This window comes from Malaclemys terrapin, chromosome 1, assembly GCF_027887155.1.
Source record: "Malaclemys terrapin pileata isolate rMalTer1 chromosome 1, rMalTer1.hap1, whole genome shotgun sequence".
NCBI lineage: Eukaryota > Metazoa > Chordata > Testudines > Emydidae > Malaclemys > Malaclemys terrapin.
The window spans coordinates 18326412-18346991 of NC_071505.1; the positions used below are offsets into that span (position 1 = coordinate 18326412).

Sequence of the window (20580 nt, forward strand, 5' to 3'; positions counted from 1 at the left end):
AACAGCACTGGATCCATATGTGTAAAGGGCCAAATTCAGACATGTTGTAAGTGAGTGCAATGCCTCTAAACTCCATAGCTTCTTAGTCACTGGAGCATTTGGTAATGTGGAATTTTTCTACAAGCAGCTGGTTAGTTAGTGTTTAGTTTACACCTTGCCAGTAAAGCACAAAACTAACTTTTTCCTTTCTCCACTGCCTGACACATTTTCCTTGAGAAACTGCTGATGTTTATGTAAAGGGATGGGATGTTGCTGGTATAATTAATATGCCTCTCCTAAGTGCCAAGTTACTGTCTCTGAAATATACAGGCCAATAAATATTTTAAAAAGTGATTTAAAGCTTGTGCATACAGTACCTGCTTTGTGGAAATCTTCATGGCAGAAATAACAGTGGGTTCCTAGAAAAAAAACATTAAAATAGGTTAAAATGTAAAATGTGCTTTTTATAAACATGAAATTAGTGCTAGAGGGTCATCTACCAGCTAAGAAACTCTTTGGATCCTTTGATGGCATTTCTTGCTGACTATTAAAATGAAATGTTTTTATTGTTATAGGTGAATTAGAATGCATATGCATTTGTGCCTGTGCATGTGTCAATTCAACATCACGATTTATCAATCATTTCTCATACTTCATTATTCCAGAGTTATTGGTTTTGTTGTTTGTTTCACTTTTTGAAATTCATTTCTGCTCATACTGTTAAATTTAAATTTACAGGAATGTATCCATCTAGCATGCATAGAGAAAAGCTTCAGAATAAATATTAATATGATAAGGTGCAGGTGACGGAACTCAAATGATCACTTGATCATTACCTGTTAGGTTCATTCCCTCTGGGGCACCTGGCATTGGTTACTGTCGGAGACAGGATACTGGGCTGAATGGACCTTTGGTCAAACCCAGTATGGCCGTTCTTATGTTCTTAGGTAAATAAACCAATCACTTTAATAATACCTAGATGAAGACCCCAGTCCTGCAAACACTTATTCATGTGACTAGCTCTCCTCACACGAGTAGTCCTATTGACTGTATTGGGATTGCTCATGCTTATGTTTCTGGAATGCGGAGCTCATACTGGTAGTAAATTTGTATACAGTGAAGTATTTAATCAATATAATGGGCAAATCCTGCTCACCTTACTCAGGCACTGACTTCTAGGGAACATTATGCCTGAGTAAAGTTAGCAGATTTTGGACCCATACATAGTTTCCTATATAAATTATTGTAGCTTTATAATCACATTAATAAAATAATGGATTTAGTCTTGATCGTAAAGGGTTTTTTGTTTTATTTTATGTTGATAGGGTAGTCCCAGTAACTTCAGTGGGATTAGTTATGTAAGTAAAAGCTACAGGACTGAGCCCTTAATGAGTAATTCTAACAAAGTTTAAGTTTCAGTGGAGTGTAAAACCTTATTACATGCAATGCAAAAGAGTACTACTAACTGACCCTATGCATCATGTTTTTAGCAAGGTATATTAATATAGTTCGCATTAAGTTTTCAACCTGCTGATCCTGGGAGAATTTGATATGGCTGAGTGGATGCTAAGCATGTGGACTCCTTTACAAATGGGTTAATAGACCTGGTATTAGAAAGCATCAATTACGTGTTACATTTGAATGAAAATTGAACTCATTTGCTTGTTTGCTCAGCTGTTCTGGGGAATATTTCACAATTCGGGTTAAAAAAGGCATTTGTTATCAATGTAACAGATCTGGAAGGTTTGCAGTTTGGTGGATTTATAAATGAAAACCATTGTATTCGTCATACTGCGGCTCAAACAGTGAAATACATTCTTCATGACACAGAGATAGCCTCTTCTGTAGCCAGTAAAAACTCAGATATGATAGGTTCCATCTAAAATTTATTGCAAAATTTCTATTAAAAGATCTAATTCCTGTTTACTCCAAGGCCTCCTTAAATATTAAACTAAGGAGGCCTTAATGTCAATGAGAATCAGGCCCAAACTATTTTTATATAATACAAAAGATGCACCAGTAAATTTAAAACCCAAATCCTAATTTGCCATTCAGTGTAGTGCTGCTGCAAATCCAGTGTGGAAAATAACGTTGATTCAGTTTTTCCTAATTTACTTTCCTATTTCTTTGATCTCTTGGCACTTCTGCTTTATTTAAGGAAGAAACTCCTATGCTATCAAAGTTGCCAGATTACCCTGCAGAGTACATAATAATCTTGCTACATGTTAAAGAGAGAAAAGCCAGAAGCCACAAATTACACTTCTAATTTTCCCTTCATAGCTTCTAATTTACATTTGTGTTAGAAAACCCCAAAACAACAAAAAACTCAAACCCACAAAAAATGAAACACAGCCTGACAGTGACCAATCTCTGGGCGGTGATTCTTGTGCAAACTTTGCCTGTGAAGCATAGAATGCTGAAAGTAAACATTTCTATAAAATCTGCCCAAATATGTTGTGTCTACTGTCAAACCAAAGATATAGTGATATAGGATGAAGAGAGGAATAATTCAGCAAACTCAAATGTTTTATTGTAGCAAAGAAAACATGGAAAATCCCTGGGGATCTATCTGACATGATTCAGAAAAAAGTTTGATTTATTTGGGCTAAATTTTCAGAAGTGACTAGTGGATGCTTCACTTGGGGTAAGATGTGGGGCAACTCGCAGTACTTTAAAGGGACTTGATTTTCATAAAATGCTGAGCTCCCATACTCTTAAAATCAGGCCTTTTTAAGCTATCTCAAGTCAGGCACCTAACAATAGAGACACCCAAAGTCCCTTCTGAAAATTTAGGCCCTCTGTTCCTTTTGGTTTTGAAGGCAACCGTAAATGGTACCAGACTTAAAAAAACAAAAACAAAAACAAAAAAAACCAACCAAACAAAAAAAACCTCTGGAGGCCAACATTTTGCCTAAGAGAGGTAAAGTGTATTTCATGTGTATTTGTAATGTTTTCACTGAGGTGTCATGGAAGCTCAAGGAATAAGACTGAAGAATCTCCTCCTGCCCTGATAATCTGAATTGTTTCTAATAGCCACATATGTAGTTATTATTTTGTATAACCTTCTGGGAGAGGATGGGTGGGGAGATTCCAGAAAATACACATTGTTTAACTGTAACTGACAATCACTCAAAGATTTAGTGATTCTAATTTACTATTGAAACAGCACAACAAGAATCAGGAATGTTATTTCTTTTATCATTAACCTCCAACTAGCATTGGAAGCTTCAAGGTTTATTTTGACTAGTGTCTGGGTGTGTAATGGACAAGCTAATTAGAAGAATATGCCAGGCTACTCCTTGGCGATCCTGCAACAAGTTCAGCTTGCAGCTGTCCACAGAAAAATCTACAACCTGACACTTGAAATTCAGCAGCACTTACCCGAAAGATTGCCATTTCTTCCAGCAAGACTTCTTCTAAATCATGCCAAGTCTCCTTAGGAATTGAAACCACTTTAAGAACCGTCCCAATATCTTTAAAAGAAAAAAACATGTTTTCAGGTGCTTAATAAGTAGACTCCAATTTAAGGGCAACCAGAATTTCTTGATCTTTTGCCATATGCAATTATTTCCATACAAGGGTCCTGACACTACATATTGCTGAGAACTGACTCCACACAATACCCACTGACATTTGAAATGAACTAGCAGGGTTTTGAATTTCAATAAAGCATTGTTCTGAAATTTCTTAATTGTGGAAGTTCAACAGAAAAATGATTCATTACTCTGCTTCAGCTGTTAAAGAATGAACAGGACAGCACAATATTATTAGATTGGTGTCATGAAATGTCAGCTGCCTCAGAGGTATTATTATAGATGGGAATGTGCTAAATTTACTCAGCCACATTTTATTAGCCATTCTGAAGTAGGAAGTTTTTCATACTTGTTTTAAAATACACGTGCAGATGTTATTAGAAGGCTCATTGTGGACACAAGGACAGCTGGAAGAATGTTGTCAAACTGATGAAGTTGTCAGTTCTTTTAAGTACATGCTGTCCTGGTGTCAAGCAAAAGTGTCTAAGACTTATATGTCCCTAAAGATATTTGTATTTCTATTATGTGATGAATGGCATTAGCCTTGTTTCAGGATAAAACAACAACAGCCCTGTACAACTTGTATCTTTTAATTAGAGATAGGTTTACTGAGAGTTTTTCCACTGACGTTAATGTGAGCAGGTTCAGGTCTCAAAACCCCAGCGCTAAACACCCCCTCAAAGATGTATGGAAGTCTGGATTTGGAACTGAACTTTCTAACGTATGACCAACTCTCTATTTAACCTTTGAAGCATATATCTGTGCTTCATTTTGCATAAACCAACTTTCTGGAAACAGTTGCAATTTTGCCAGCTTAAACCAAAACCTAGCATTTCTGGTTTGTCAAAGATTACCAAAGACTTTTAGCAGTAACAAGAAATGTGTGTTATAATTCAGTGTTTGAGGTCTGCTAAGCATGATGCAATACAATCACATTGTAGAAAGCTAAAAGTATTCACCCTCTGAAAATCAAGCCCCTTTAGGGTGTCTCAAGATCAGCACCTACAATCACTAGTCACTTTGGAAAATTTAGGTTATTTTTAAAGCCATGCGGTAAAGGCATTAAGCATAATAAAAATATAGAGAGTCAACATTCTTCCTAGTACAAGGATTTCCCAAGAATAACTATTAAATATGGTCAAAAATGCTCTGTTGGAAAATTCTTCATTTTTCCATCAGAAAATGCTGATTCAACTACATCAAAATGTTTAGCGGGCAAGTATCTATTTTGACCAAAAATAGATACTTATTGAAATAGTTTGTTCTGATAAGGTTGGAATGTTCCATTTCTACTTTATCATTTTGACATTATCATTCTGAATGTTATATTACATTTTACTTTACGATATCATATAAAAGTGGAAACAATAAAAGTCAAAATGAAACATTTGGACCCTACTGAAACAAAATATTTTTACCTTTATAGAAATGAAATGTTTTGATAAAGTAAAAACAATTTTTTGCATTATTTTATTCTGTGAAAAAAATTATAGTTATCAAGTTTGTATCTTGAATTGGGACAAAAGAAAATTTCAAAATCTCATAAATTCCCATGAGACAGAAATGCTGTTTCTTGACCAACTCTAATAACTGTCTTATGAACAAGTTGAAATCTAAATATCTATGCCGAGGAGGGTTTTTTTTTTTAAAAACAGTACATCTTTGTTTAATTTTTCCACAACATGTCAATTGCAATCTAATCTCTTTCATGAACTCCAAATTTGCAGATGCAATTTTTAAAGGAAAATGAAAATAAAATAAATCTCTTAAAAGGAAATTTTGCCTTTTATTTAAAATACTGCATGTATGATTTTGTTTCATGAAAAATACTAGATGGACAGTTATGAAATCTTTGGTTATTCACTATTATTATTATTACTAATTATTTTTAAATATTTACTTTGAGCAATATACTTAAAAGTCACTTTACAGAACATCATAGAACAAGCAGAACATAAACTTAAAACAAAAACTCCTGAATTTTCCACAACTATCCAAAAAAACTAATAATTCATTATTAAGGTTATTAGCAATATGAGAATTGGAAACTGCCCTAATTACCCTGGCTCCAATTTGGTAATTGTGGTTTGGAGAAAAAACTGCCAACATCAGAGAGACGACTTCAAGCTAATGAACATAACAGGGTGTCACGGTTTGTAGGGCTTTACACAGTATTAGTACAGGACTGTCATCAGTACAACATTTATAGTCTATTGAATGCTACATTTTGGGACAACATAAATGGAGTTTTGATAAAGAGAAGCAAGAGGAGTTGTGGAATCTGAGCAGGGCAGATAGACACTGTAGCTCTAAGCATCACATTTTTTAAATAAATGCTTTTCTTTTAAGAAGATCCTGCAATGATTATTGTAGCTTGGTGCTGCAGAAAGCCCTTGAGGTCAAAGGTACAATATGTTAAGCACTATGGCGACTCTGATCAGGCCTCAGGTACCAAAGTGGTGTTTTATCTGTGTTCTAGATCAAGTTTTACAGAGTAGTATTTCAAACAATTTCACACAAATTGAATTGGGCTTCTCTTTTAGGATCAATGGGCTCTGGTGAGTAACTCAGTTTAGAAGATAAGATTACTGTTATTAATTCACTTTACTGACAGATGTACCTAGACTGTGCCAAATAATCCCCCACATCAGATATTCAGGATACGCTTTAAATGGATACATTGGAACCTGTTTTTTTCACAGACATATTTTCGGGCATTCCAATATAATTTTGTTTCCACGGTGGAGTAGCTAGGGGATAGTCCTTGTTACAGTGACAATGAGAAAGAAACTGCTTGGACGAAGATTTCACCCACAGGAAAGGAAAATATGACCATGCTGGATGGCCTGCTAATTATCCTGGGGTTAACTAGCACCAGTTATGTCAATACCAAAAAACGTTCCCATTTTACTGAAGTTCTTCAGCCTGATTTCTACAATGCTAATGGCTATATATAATCTGATGGCACAGAACTGCAGAGAAATCCAGTCACACCATTCAGGGCTAAATCATGGCTTTGTCACAAGTCCTGCTCAAAAAGCCATAAATTAGATTGTAATGTGAGTCCACAATCTGATTCCTGGTTCCTTCTTTGCTCTGGGGATGGAGGCAGAGGTGTCATGCCAGGTACCAGTCCCACCAGGCTGCTGATTCTTAACCCCAGTATGCTGGCTTAGCTGTGCTCGCTGGCATGATGAGGGAGAGCCTTGGTTGCCCATCTATTCCCTATCTGCCTGGAAGTGAGAGTAGTAGCTCCATAGAAGGTTTTCTTTCCCCATATTACTAACCACATTCTACCTTACACCCCTTTACTCCCCTGCACTTCCCTCATTTACCGTCTCTGTGGAGCAGCAGTTATCTTGGTCTGACAAACATAATATTGCAGAAAATAATAGCAATTCTTTACATTTACAGGGCTGCATTTTCAGTTCCGTTTTGGCAGGTGCATATTTTTGCTCACAATTTGTGGACACAAATATCTGCATTACCTGTCTAACCACTGCACCTGTTTTCACCTAGAAATCTGAAATTTGCATCTGTAGTGAACAGTAGGGAGGAAATTGGTCCCCCCAAAATGGAAGTCAAGTTGAGGTCAGGTTTAAAACCAGACCCTCAGTATACAAGACCTCTCCTGAGGATCTCAAAGGGTTTTTCAAAAGTTAATTCAGCAAGTCTCGCAATATCCCTCTCTGATTGGCAGTTGTATATCCACTTCACAAAGAGGTAAACTGAAACATTGAGAGATTAAAGGCTTGCTCATGTACCACCAAATTCAATGAGTTTTACATTCACGTCAGCGAGATCAGGACCGAGTCATAAATGACTTGCTGAACGGCATATCTAGTGTGGCCTAATAGGCAGAGCAGTGATTGGGAACTCAGAAGACTTGGGTTCTATTCCTGATTTAGTCTCTAAACTGCTGAGTGACTGTAGGCAAATTATTTCATTTCTTGGTGCCTCAGTTTTCCCATCAGTAAAATTGGGATAATGATGATTCCTGCCTTTGTAAAGCCGTTTGTGGCCTACAGATGAAAGTGCTATATAAGAGCCATCTTATTATTGCATGATGGGCATACATTATCCAATGTTCCTTATGTGACGGAAATATTTGTGGCACATAAAAGCAGATTTAAATATTATCCGGAGTTTTAAACAATAACGCGCCGCACAAGCATGTCATAATTCTGTTCACAATTTCAAAGAGCTGGAGCACTTTCTTTATGGCTGCATTTTCTGCAGTAAATGTTTGGTACACATGCAATATGTTTAGTATACAAAGCTTCAGCACAGGTCTCAGTTTACTCATGATTTATGTTAGGCATCAACATGAAGAGAGCCTTGAGATTTATTGCTTTGGAATCTGACCCCCAGCTCTGGAGCTGTAGATTTGTAACTGGTGCCATTCAGAAACAGTATTCTTATGAGAAAGAAAGAGAAACAGACAGACAGAGAACCGGTTCATTTTTTAGAGCACTGCAGTGGGAAAGTTCTTTGGGTTCTTTGATTTAACTTCTTGAGGCTAGTAATAAAGTCACTATATTCAATACAAGTTTGAAACACTAGTCAATCTGGTGGGAAATCATATAAGATGAAAGGCCAACTCTTCAGATGGTGCTAATCAATGTAGTTTCGTGATGTCAATCGGGGCTGGCTCCAGGGTTTTGGCCGCCCCAAGCAGCCAAAACAAAAAACAGAACAAAACAAAACAAAACAAAAAGCTGCGATCGCGATTGCGATCTGCTGCGGCAATTCGGCGGGAGGTCCTTCGCTCCCAGGCGGAGTGAGGGACCGTCCGCCGAATTGCCGCCAAATACCTGGACGTGCCGCCCCTCTCCAGAGCGGCCGCCCCAAGCACCTGCTTGACAAGCTGGTGCCTGGAGCTGGCCCTTATGTCAATGGAGAAACAGGGCTGAGTGGCTGGCCCCTGGTGCTTTCATGTAGAACTTTTAGCAGTTGTAAAAATTGCTTTATTTACAAGAAAATCCCCCCCTTTTGCCTGCTGGAAGAAAGATATAAAGCCCAAGCCATAAGATACTACAAACACTTTACCAGCGGCATTGTGCTTTAGCATAACTTTTTGTCCTTCCTAGGACCTCTTATAGATATCAAAAAACCTGGTGTGTTGAGGGTAATGAAGCATTCTTCTGGCTGGTGGCCAGTTTAGATGCAAAATATGTTGAAAGAGGACACAAGAAATATCCCACAACTCAGATAAATACTGCTCGCTTTACTCATATGACTAGTTCCTATGATGTGAACTAAAAACAAAATTATAATTACCAGTGGGAAGATGCCTCTAATTAAAAAAAAAAAAAAACCCCTCAATAACCAGGGTCTGTTCCTACTCCAACTGAAGTCAAAGGCAAAACATCCACTGATGTCAAGTCCTACTCAAACAACATGTAACCCTTAAGTAACAAAAAAGAAAAGAAAAAATGTGTTGAGCCTTGCCCTAAAGAATTCCACAGATGTTCTCTATAGTACACAAAAATAAGCTTGCTTGCTACCAGTAATGAAAACCACTAATCTACTCTACTTCTCCATACTCCATGTGAGAACATCAGACGTAGCATGAAAGCTTCTTACCTGTTCCAATGAACATGACATCATACTGCCCATCTTCTGCATCGACCCGGTCTACTACTATCTGTGTGAACTGGTAATCCACATCTGTTTTGATCATGATTGGACGATTATTGATAGGAAATACAGGGTTGTACATTGCTGGATGACTTCTTGCAAATGTGATGACTTCATCAGGAAGGTCCTTGGTAGAATCAAAGCCTCCAAATGTTTTACTGGGACACTGAGAACAAGAAAGAGAATATTTTGCACCTTATAACTGAGCAATTAGATATATTAGTTGCTTTGAGCTCCATGTGAGTCTTCAGTCTATAATAAAGCACAACCCAGGATATAATTGTTCCATGATGGACAATAACTGTACAGAGAGTTAATACTGGCACCAAAAGTCTTTGGAGAAATATTTTTCTTCATTGAAATCAATATAGCTCATACTATAGAATATTACGGTTTGTATACATTATCTTTCTTATCACTGTGCTGTGCGAATAATTGATTGTCAGTAATTTACTGACTACTATTATCTTTTTAATTGGCTGTACAAGACCATAGAGATGCTGAATATGCTAAAAATTACCGTACAAAAGACACAGATTAAAGCATTCAGTTATCTATACAGTAGAAAACTAATTATCCGTAACAATCACCCCACTATCTAAGCATCTTCTTCTGGGACTCAAGTCAAAACTCATTCACTTCAAAGGACCTTGGATTAGGCTCCTAATGAGCTGCCAGTGTGACTCCCTGTTCTGTTTACCCCTGATTATCTAAACTGCTGATTATCTGGACATATCTGGCGTCATACAAATGGTTCTGACGATGAGGCTCCTGTTGTGTTGAATTATTCGTATAAATTTTCTAGCGTGGGTGGTGAATAAAGTGCTTGTAGTGAGTTCAGGTTAGTTGCCTCAATGTCCACTTGTAGTGAGCAGTACAATGACAGAGGGGAGCAATACTTTCCATATAGGACTAGGCTGTCGCTAGGCCTCACACAGCAGCACAGGGGAGTAAAGTTTCCATGTTTCACCTCATGTGGTCATGTTAGGACTAACCAGTCTTGGCTCTGGGTCCTATGCAATGCACAGGGGCTACACAGACACTGCTCCCTCCACCCATGAGTAAGTGGGTGAAGATGAGGGAAAGAGTGGGGAGGACAGCAGGCAAAGCCATGACTCATTCCCCCCACAAGCATTCCCCTCTGCTTTCCCCACCCACAATTCCTCCTGAGGGAAGTGCACTTATGCATCAGGTCTGTGGCTACATGCTAAAGACTAGCCCTTATCTAATGAATTCTCTCAAAAACTCAAAATACTTTATGAACATCAGAGATTTTGACCTAACAACATCTGTCTGTAAAGTGGGGAATTATTATTAGCCCCATTTTACAGATGAGGAGACTGAGGCACAAGGACCTTAAATGACTTGTCCTAGGTCTCACAGGAATTTTGAGAAGCCAACTTCAGGTGCCTGACCCTAACCTCTTAAACACAAGACATCCATCTCAGACATACAAAGCTATGAGGCAAATTTCACTATGCTTATGATTATGTTCACCGCATTTGATCTTGAAATATAAACGCCCCAGTGATATAAAGCCTGGGGTAATGCATCTTTTATTCACATTGATAGAATATCCACCACTTAAAGTAAAAACTTTGAAACCAAAAAGTAATTAAACAGAAATCCAGATCTTGCTGGCTTCTCAGTAGAAGAAATCAATTGTCTTTGCCATCACCTTGATCCAGATTATTAATAATTCATCAGAAATGACATAAAGAAATCAATCTGGCCAAAAAGAGCAGTTATTTGCAGCGGAGGGACACTTCAATGCAGTGGGAAGCATGGGGGGAGTGAGAGATAGGTTTTCACTTTTTGCATTTTTTCAAGGAAGCAAATTCCAACATTCTCTTTCATTATATATTAGAGAAAGAAAGAATTATTGATTAAACCCCAATTAGCCAAATAAACAATAATAATAAATATAGCAAGACAGTCACCTATTCTTATTATCTCTACATTCTAGCTTTAATTATTATTATTTCATATCATATGTTCTTTTACTTCCAATTAGAAAAATACAATATACTACTAATACTAAACCTTTTACGATCTTTAGCATTGCTGGAGTCAATCTGAAATTTTGTGTTTCTACGGTGCAGTTCCAAAGTTTTCTTTATGCTTGGATTAATATTCCAACTAGAGTGTGATACTGATTACTTACATTAATCAACGCTTAATTAGATAATGTATGTAAAGTGCTTTGAATAGGAAAATCACTATACAAGTACTAAGTATTGTTAATTGCAGCTGGGCAAATACTGCAAAAATAAAATAAGATCCATGTATATTCATTTCAATTTTTATATTTCAGCTGTACTTCAATCCTGTTTGTATTTATTTTCTGCCAATATTTTAGCAAGGGAGCTTACTGGTAGCAAAATTCATCAAGACAACACATGTTAAGCATAATATTTACAGAAAGCCAATTTTAGATTTGTAATCATGAGCATTTGTTAGAGAAACCTAATTCCAAGGGCTAGGTTATGACTTGGACTCCATACTTGCACAGAGCAGTAAAAGGAAGTAAGAATCTCCCCTTTATACCTCTATGTTGGTTACCTGGACCTAGTGCTTGGGCACGCAAGAATAAATGGGGATCCATTCCTTCTCATTCCTTCCCCAGTGTAAGTGGGTAGGAAATGGATGGAGCCATGAATCCATATTCCCTGCTCACTGGCCAGTGTAGCTGAGCCAGCACAGCATGAAAGTATACCAATTTGTTGCTGCTCTATACCCACAGTAAATCTCTAACCCTCATGAGCAAGGGGGAAGAGATGGTGGAATTATGCTTTCCAGAGATATGTCTGCTTTACCCTGCATCCCCCAAGCTACTCCTGACGTGGTGCTGCTTCTGCCCCACCTAATGTTCAGAGCTCTGTCTAAAATCAAAACCTAGCCCTAAGAGTTACAATACGGGATACAGAACACTGGATAGCATGCAACCTCTGTGTACAATCAATGCAGCCTGAATTTCAAATACCGAATTCTTACGATGAAGTCTCCCCTGATAGGTTACAGACCAGCAATTATTTACAGAAATTACTGAGTCACAAAAAATTCAAATAATTCACATTCAGAAAAGGAAGTGAAACTTGTTTAATTAATTATTGGCCCAAGCCTACTGATATTTTTTAAAATAGTTTTTTTAAGGGTATGGATTTAGAGAAATACTTTCTGATTTGAAATTACTCAAAAATATTGTAGCCAGTGGCAGGGTTGCCAAGCAGCAGGGGGAAAAAAAAAGGCAATTAGCGGCGATTCGGTGGCAGCTCAATCAATAGCGGACGGAGTGCCACCCCTTTGTATTGGTTGTCCCAAGCACCTGCTTCCTTAGCTGGTGCCTGGAGCCGGCCCTGGCCAGTGGAAAAGTCTTGTCACTTTTACATGTGTATTTATGTTGGATTTTTTTTTGCAGAGACTTCCAACTTCATAATGGCAGTACACATAACAAAGACAGGGCCTGATACTCCTTAGAAATTAATGGCAAGACTCCTTCTGACTTGTGAGGTCCTGATCCAACAATCCAGTCCAACAAAACATTTAAGCAAGCATCTGAGTAGTCCACAATTTTTATAGGGACAGTCCAGATATTCAGGGCTTTGTCTTATATAGGTATATATTACACCCCACCTCCAATTTTTCACCCTTGCTGTCTGGTCACCCTAGTGCATGTATTTGTGATTTGCCGGTTGGGGGGCCATACTTCACTACACCTAGTCAGAGTTTCTTCATCAGTGAAGAAAATATGTTAGGTCTCATCCTGGAGCTACCTATCTAGAGAGCCCAATCTAGCAATGTACTGAACATCTCAATTCCCTTTGACCTCACTGGGAGTTGAAAATGTTCAGAGTCTTGCTGGATGCAAGCCAAAGGCAGAAAGAACACTGGGATTTTGTAGTTCGATTATTTAAGGGTAAGATATGAATCAATTAGAAGGAATATATATATATGTATATATTTCTTTACTTTTCAGTGTAAAGAACTAAAGGTATGCTTGGTAATGTTTTCAAATGGGTAAATTTCAAAACTGTGGATACAGAAAATGTTGACCACAAAAATCTTTGATTTTGTTGGGGAATCTGTATTTAGTCATGCTTTAGTGAAACTCTACCTCAAAGGCTGAAATTCACCCCTGAGCAGAAGGACAGCACAAGACCTATGTAACATTTAAGCCCTATTTTCCTATGGGTGTTTTTGTGGTTAGAGCACTGGCCTAGGCACTGGGAGATCTCGGTTCAAGTCACTGCTTTACTAAAGACTTCCTTTGTAACCTTCGGCAAGTCGCTTAGCTTCTCTTTATTTTAATTCTCCATCTGTAAAACAGGGATAATAGCACTTTTCTGTCTTACAGGGGTGTTGTGAGGATTGATACATTAAAGATTGCAAGGCACTCAGATACGATGTATTTGGGGCCATATAAGTATCTAAGATAGAGAGAGATTTTGACAGCTTCACTAGGATTGCAGGGGTGTTGTGCAGTCCCTCTACTCACCACTATTACAACAGGACTATTATGAAAAAGTGTCATTTTTCAGCACAATTTATTTTCATTGTGAAAACATCCAATGGTTTCTGATTTTTAATATTGCTATATTCATTCCTGTTAAAAAGAAGCTAATCAACCCTAAGACCAAATAGGAGTTCAAAAGAAATGTATTACATTCAGAATAACATATTAAAAAGCCTACAGGACTGAGATGGAGTTGTCATGAGTGGAGTTAGACAACAAATTCATTTGATCCTATATGAGGATGAGGATTTTCACCTAGGAACTACCAGGGTTACCTGGTGAAATACAAGACTAACCCTTTTCTCTCCCATCTTATCAAGCAGGCATATAGGGAAAATGACATTTTGCAACCTATCTCATACTGATAGAGCTGGGCATCATCTGTTGATTCAAACTTTCCAAAAGGGAGTAGAATAAAGCAATTCTTTTTTCTGGACTTTTGGTTTATGAATTTTTTTAATCTTTTGACTTTTCATTCCAATTCATATAGGAAACATTTTCAAAATCTTGAAAAAATTAATAACATGTGAAAACCGTTTTCCACTCAATTCTAAAGTAAAACTATCCACTCTGTTAAAATAATCTTTGATTCCATCCTACAATTTTTTTAATTGCTTTCATCACCATCTCAGGAACAATATTCCCCTAAACACTGCAGCACTTGAGACTTTTCTGTGAAGAAATCTGGTTATTCCTTAGCAAATCACATCCACTGAATGAGAAGAATTATACAATCCCTTTGCTGAGAAATCATTCTTTTCTTAGGTTTCAGAGTAACAGCCGTGTTAGTCTGTATCCGCAAAAAGAAGAACAGGAGTACTTGTGGCACCTTAGAGACTAACAAATTTATTAGAGCATAAGCTTTCGTGGACTACAGCCCACTTCTTCGGATGCATCCGAAGAAGTGGGCTGTAGTCCACGAAAGCTTATGCTCTAATAAATTTGTTAGTCTCTAAGGTGCCACAAGTACTCCTGTTATTCTTTTCTTAAAGCAGTTTTTGTTAGGCCAGACATCTGTATCATTTAACCATTGTTTCACACATTTATCATGGAAGCCAGTTTTGAGAACAAGCTAGAAAGGATAGTTTAAAGGTTACTAACAATTAAAGGACAATCTATATGATCATAGAATCATAGAAATGCCCACATATGAATAATGCTCATGTGCTAGTCTTGTCTTTTTACTGCACTGTACTTACTTGGATCTTTATAGTTTATTTGAGGCATAGATATATCTGAATAGGCTAGATCCTCAGCCTAGTGTACACAGGAGTCTCAGTGGAGCTAAGCCAATTTATACCAGCTGAAGATCTACCCTGATATGTACAACCCAAACGTTTTCCTCTAACACTTTCTACTGCAGAAAAGGCAGATGTATAGGCAAAGCTCAGCATCGTTTCTGGGATCTGACAATGACTGGGGTGGACGGGAAGTCATAAATAGTAGTTTCATAGACACCATAGTGACTGAGGCATTAGAAAGAGACAGGAAAGTAGAATAACAGTTAAAAAATGCCTTTTGGAATTGGAGATTATTCCAGTGGCTTCCCCGTCCCCTGTGGAAATTGTTACCTTAAAGCTCTAAAGAGATGCGATTTATGAAAGGAAAGCTGCATTATTCCTTAACTACTTTACAAATACTCAGCAAAATCCTGCATCCCTGCTCCTGAAGTCGACATGGTTTTTGCCTGACTGAGGTTTACAGGATTAGGCTCATTGACAAGCCAGCTGCACATTGCAAATTGAGGCAGCGAATTCTGGATTTGCAGCAACAGCTAGTTTGCTCTTACATTAGCCTGCCTTTCCCACTCGTTCAGCTTCTTTTGTGTTTTAAGTTCAAGTACAATGTAATGAGTGAAATCAGTATCAGATTTCCCAGTGCACTTACAGTTCCTGGCCGCGGATATGGTACACGTCCTTGGTAAGGCACCCATTGATAGTTGGGACCATCTCTGTGGGCATATGGACCAAGGAACACCCTCCTTACATCTGTCATGCTGTACATACAAACTGCTGACCCCTTGAAGATGTTGCTAAAAATGGGGCAGAGGGAAGAAAAATAAGTCACTTTCTTTAAATGATTTGTCAATTTAATCACAGGAGAATGGTGGGATTAAAGGCTCTTTAATTAATTACATGCATTGATTTTCCAAACTCTGAACGGCTGTCTCAGCAAACCCAAACACAGTCCTTAGAAAGTTCAGTTTAACTGAAACAAATCTCTCAGATGTTTTTCTAAACTGAATGGCTGCTGGCTACTACTTAAAACATATTGTTTATATACAACCAGATCCGATTTCAGTGGGACTTTTCTTAGAGTAGGTACTACTACTATATGAGTAATACTTAGGATGGTTGAATCTGGCTCTTAATAGATAATATGTGTTTTTCAGTTTTCCAACCCTGATTTTGAAATTGAACTGCTTCATAAAGAAGGCTTCATAAAGGCTTTATGAACTGCTTCATAAAGAAGGGGTGGAAATCTATTTGTAATAGCTGTTATTCAGCAAATGCAATTTATTGGTATAAATATGAAATAAAGAGGTCTCACGTGTTTTTCATAATGGTGACCTTCATGCAAAAGGGTTTGTAACCCATTACTCATCCTGTAGCCAACTAATCACTTTATATACCCTTGCTAATAGTCAGCATATTGGTTTTAGTTTTGCCCTTTCTCTCTCTCCCTCACTTCCCCCTTTTGACAACACACACTGAAACTGCACTGCTGTGCATTTCCTTGGGGTTTCTACAAGGATAGTAGATACCACATGAGCCTCATTCTTGTGGATTATGTGATGCCTAGAAACTTACATTTAAAAACATATGCCTCCCTCCAGGGTTATAGGTGGCTTTTCCCTCAGAGGCAAATTCAGTCCTTCATGAGACAAAAGCCTAGGGACAATCCCATCCTTGGTGTAAGCCCATTTGAGGGAAGTTCTATGGACTGTGTTATGCATGAGATCAGACTAGATGACCACAGTGATCTATTCTAGCCTTAGAATCTATGAGCCTATGAAGCCAATGGATTTACATCAAGGATGTACTGGACTCAGTTGAAGAGTGGTGGAAAAAATCTTCGCTGTTTTTTCTTAAAAAGCTTATTGATTATTCAGAAGTTTTCCAAAATTCTAAAATTTGCTGATTTTTTAAAAAATTCTTCCTGCATTACTTTACCAGCTCTATCTGGCAAGGGATTTGACATTTCACCCTCCATCCTTAAAGCCAATTTTTCAGCAGGAAGAGGCTGAGAAACTGACACATTCTTTCAAACTTGCGTCAGGGCAATGATGTACATTGCTCATAAGAAAAGAAATTTAATTCATTACTTCTAACTTACACTGCCTTTGTGCAGTTCAAAGGTTAAGAAAACGCTGTGTTTCTTAAGAACATTTTAACAAAGAGAACTCTTTAAAGCAACCAGCTACACAAGTTTCCATACAAGTAAAATGATATATTCTGTACCTGGAAGTTGTAAACACTCCATAGACTATTGGATTTTTGGGGTCTTTTGAGTTCATTAGAAACACATCCTCTGTAACAAAAACAACAAAAAAGAAAAAAAAGAAAACACATGGTCATTTCAGTAATGAAAATACTAGAAAATGATTCTGCATTCAAATCCATTGTGGCTACTTACGTAGTTCATCAAAATGAGTATCAATGCCATTGGGCCCTGGCACAGAACAAATCAGGCGTGCTTTAAGGAAAGTTGTCCATTTATTAACAAGGCTTCTGTGTCCACCAAAGTCATTCTAACAGGAGAAATACTGTATGTTAATACATGATCATATTCCTGTTTGAAATGGGAATTGATATGAAAAAACTGACGGAACAGTGTGCTAAATATAACATCATAATTCACGGTTTTACATATTGTCCTTTTTATTGTTTAGGAAATTATAAAATCCCCCTCATTTTTCAAATATACCAATATTGAATCTATTTAAATTTGTCATGGTTATTACTATGAATATAATACCATTTTCAGAAGAATTTATTCCTAGAAAACCTTAAATTAGAAAGAAAGAAAGAAAGAAAGAAAGAAAGAAAGAAAGAAAGAAAGAAAGAAAGAAAGAAAGAAAGAAAGAGTAATTGGGCAGATTGACAGAGTATTTTGCTTCTGTGCAAGCTTACATGTTGCCAAGACTCAATAAAGTTTAAACAGCTCATTATTCTTTACCGAATATCAACAAAGTAGCCCCACAAGTTGTACAAGATCAAAGTATAAAAGGTGTTAGGGTGGGAGAATCAGATGTTTAACAGCAGGGCTGACAGTAGGCGCAGATCAACATCTCCATAAGGGTGGGGCTATAATTTTCCAAGCTGCTATCTCGTTTTTCAGAGATAGTGACTTGGAGTCCTGCCTTAAGGAATAATGTGAAATTCTACTCTAAACATTATATTTACCAAAGCTATCAAAATTCATGGTGATCACTTAATTCATAGATATTTTCTCAAGGTCCCTCAGGAAAATATTTGAGACCCTTGACACTGTTCATTTATAAAACTTAGCCTAACCAATTATTTTCATTTTCATATGCCTTTGCCTTTAGAAGTTCTACCTGGAATAGGAACTTTAAATGTCAAAAATAACTCAAGAAAGAAAATGTCTACAGAACATCTGTTCCACCTGGAAGCAGGAAGTACCATGTTTCTTGCACAAGACTCTATTTCTCTCTGCCACATTTTGAAAACTCAGGAGGTTCTGATCATTTTTGGATGATGCATTGTAAATTTGGGGTGCTACTCCAAACAGAACAGAACTGACTATTGTACCTCTTTGATGTTTTCCCTTGTCTATTGGTCATTCTGGAAGACCTTGGCATCACTACATTGCCAATGCTACCATAGACTAATGTACAGCCAAGAAAGAGTAGTTGCTAATATCACTTTTATAGCTTTAACTGAGGGCATTAATTCTTATAAAATTAAGTCACCATATTACCTTGCAGATCTGCCCTATTCTGGCATGGGTGGCTTTTCCAGAGTGCTCTCCATCAATTGCATTTTCACGGAAGAAGAAATAGATTTTGTCATCTTCTGGGTTATCACTCTCTGGTATTAGGTGGGCACTAACAAACCTAGGATCTGAGAAGAAAATGCCAATGTACATGTTACTACACAGCAAGTAAAATCTGTTGCCTCATTTACATGAAAGGATTCTTCCATTCTGACTTGCACACATGAACTAACCCTTTCATCAAATAAGCAAATTTTCAACTTTTCTTCCTGGTGCTCCCACCCAAAGGAAATCCCTATCACAACTTGTTTCTGCTCTTGGAACCTGATACTAGAACAACACACACACACACACACACACACACATTCCCAACACTGCACACCAGCACACATCTATAGTTTATTTATCCAATATATAGCAGCGTTTGCTATTCATACTCTGTAGTGATTCAGGAAAGCATATGAAGTAATATAATACATATGAAATTGCTCTTTTAACTGTAGTGTAACATTACAGCATAGCTTCCTAATTCCATGCATGGATTTTTGAGAGTTTCTTTCACATTCAGTCTTGCCTACTTCTCATTTCCTTGTTTATTCTGACTTTCTATACAGCAGAAATGAAAACTGCACAGGAAAGCTACAACAGAGGAAGAAGATGGTTTGTTGAGTAGCTAGGGTGTTTGGCTGAGAATTGGGAGAGCTGTGTTCAAATCCCTGAACTGCCATATACATCCTCTGTGACCTTAATCAAGTCACTTAACCTCTCTGTGTCTTAGTCCCCCATGTATAAAATGTAAGGGTGCTGTGAAGATAAATACACTAAAGATTGGGAGGCCCTAAGCTTTTGTAGTAATAGGAACTATAGACAGAACACTCAAGAACAGGTTAAAAATCATTCTATAAAACATTTTTTGGATGAAAAATGGCCATTTTGTTTGAAATTTTCCATTGCTTTTCAACTACTAAAAACAAAAACAAAACAATGCTTTGAAAACCATTCTTTAATGGAAAAACAAAATCCATTTAGGTGGGAAAGATTTTTTAAATGAGTTTTTCATTTTTAAAGAAAAGTTTAATGAAAAATACCATTTTCTGATCAGCTCTATTGACATCATTATTCAGAGTACAAATTCCCCTTCCACACATATGTCTCTATCTAGACAGTGATATTGCAGATATATAAAGCCTCAAGAGAGATTGATAAAACAAACAGAAAACAGTGGGCAAAAAAATTAGGACATATACTCAGTTGGTGTAAATCAGCATAGCTGCATTGACTTCAATGGGGCTGTGCCAGTTTACACCAGAGGAAGATCTGGCCCAATATTGCATTTTTCATCCAAGTATTTCCGTTGGCCTCTTTGACTAGGGAAAAGGAGGTAAATCAAACAGAATTACCAAGCTGCTGTTCTTCCTTCGGCATTTTACATCCTGCTGGGATAATTTAGTGTGAACTATATTTAACTATTCAAAGAGTCCTGTCCCTATGTCAAATTATATGCTGTTCTAGTATCATGTATTAAAGTGTCATCTTAACACATCATCACATACTTAGGGAGGTAATGAGCCAGATTGTGCTATGCTGAGGATCTGGCTTATTAAAACCACTACTTTATTTACTAAGGATTCTCCTCAGTTTATATGCTAACTAACTGTAAACACTACGTGTGATGAGCATTGTATCATCAACTAATAGCACATCTCATATAAGCAGATGTTTGACTTTGCTTGTAGACATGCAAGGTTGAAGAGTTTTCCATCTGATCTTGTACGGAGATGTCCACCCTTGGTGCTAGATGAGAAAGCATGATGATGCAGCAAAGAAAAAAATAAACTGAAGAGTGTTGGTGCCAAAACACATCCTGGTCCGACATCACTGTGAATTTCAAAGCTGTCAGATTGATCACCATCATATTGAACTATAGCCTTCATGCCATTATGGAAAGATTGAATC

General features: G+C 37.4%; 1 protein-coding gene across 4 annotated transcripts in view; it reads right to left on the reverse strand.

Moving 5' to 3' along the window:
* The window catches only part of SEMA3A (semaphorin 3A), a 412569-nt gene that overhangs the window by 25248 nt on the left and 366741 nt on the right, over positions 1-20580 (reverse strand). For all 4 annotated transcript variants that reach the window (XM_054017194.1, XM_054017206.1, XM_054017202.1 and 1 more), the window contains exons 8-14: positions 18610-18752; positions 17302-17416; positions 17127-17196; positions 15553-15697; positions 9099-9318; positions 3361-3452; positions 357-398 (exon numbers count right to left, since the gene is read on the reverse strand). In XM_054017194.1, coding sequence (XP_053873169.1) covers positions 357-398; positions 3361-3452; positions 9099-9318; positions 15553-15697; positions 17127-17196; positions 17302-17416; positions 18610-18752 — 827 coding nt within the window. The remainder of the gene's footprint in view (positions 1-356; positions 399-3360; positions 3453-9098; positions 9319-15552; positions 15698-17126; positions 17197-17301; positions 17417-18609; positions 18753-20580) is intronic.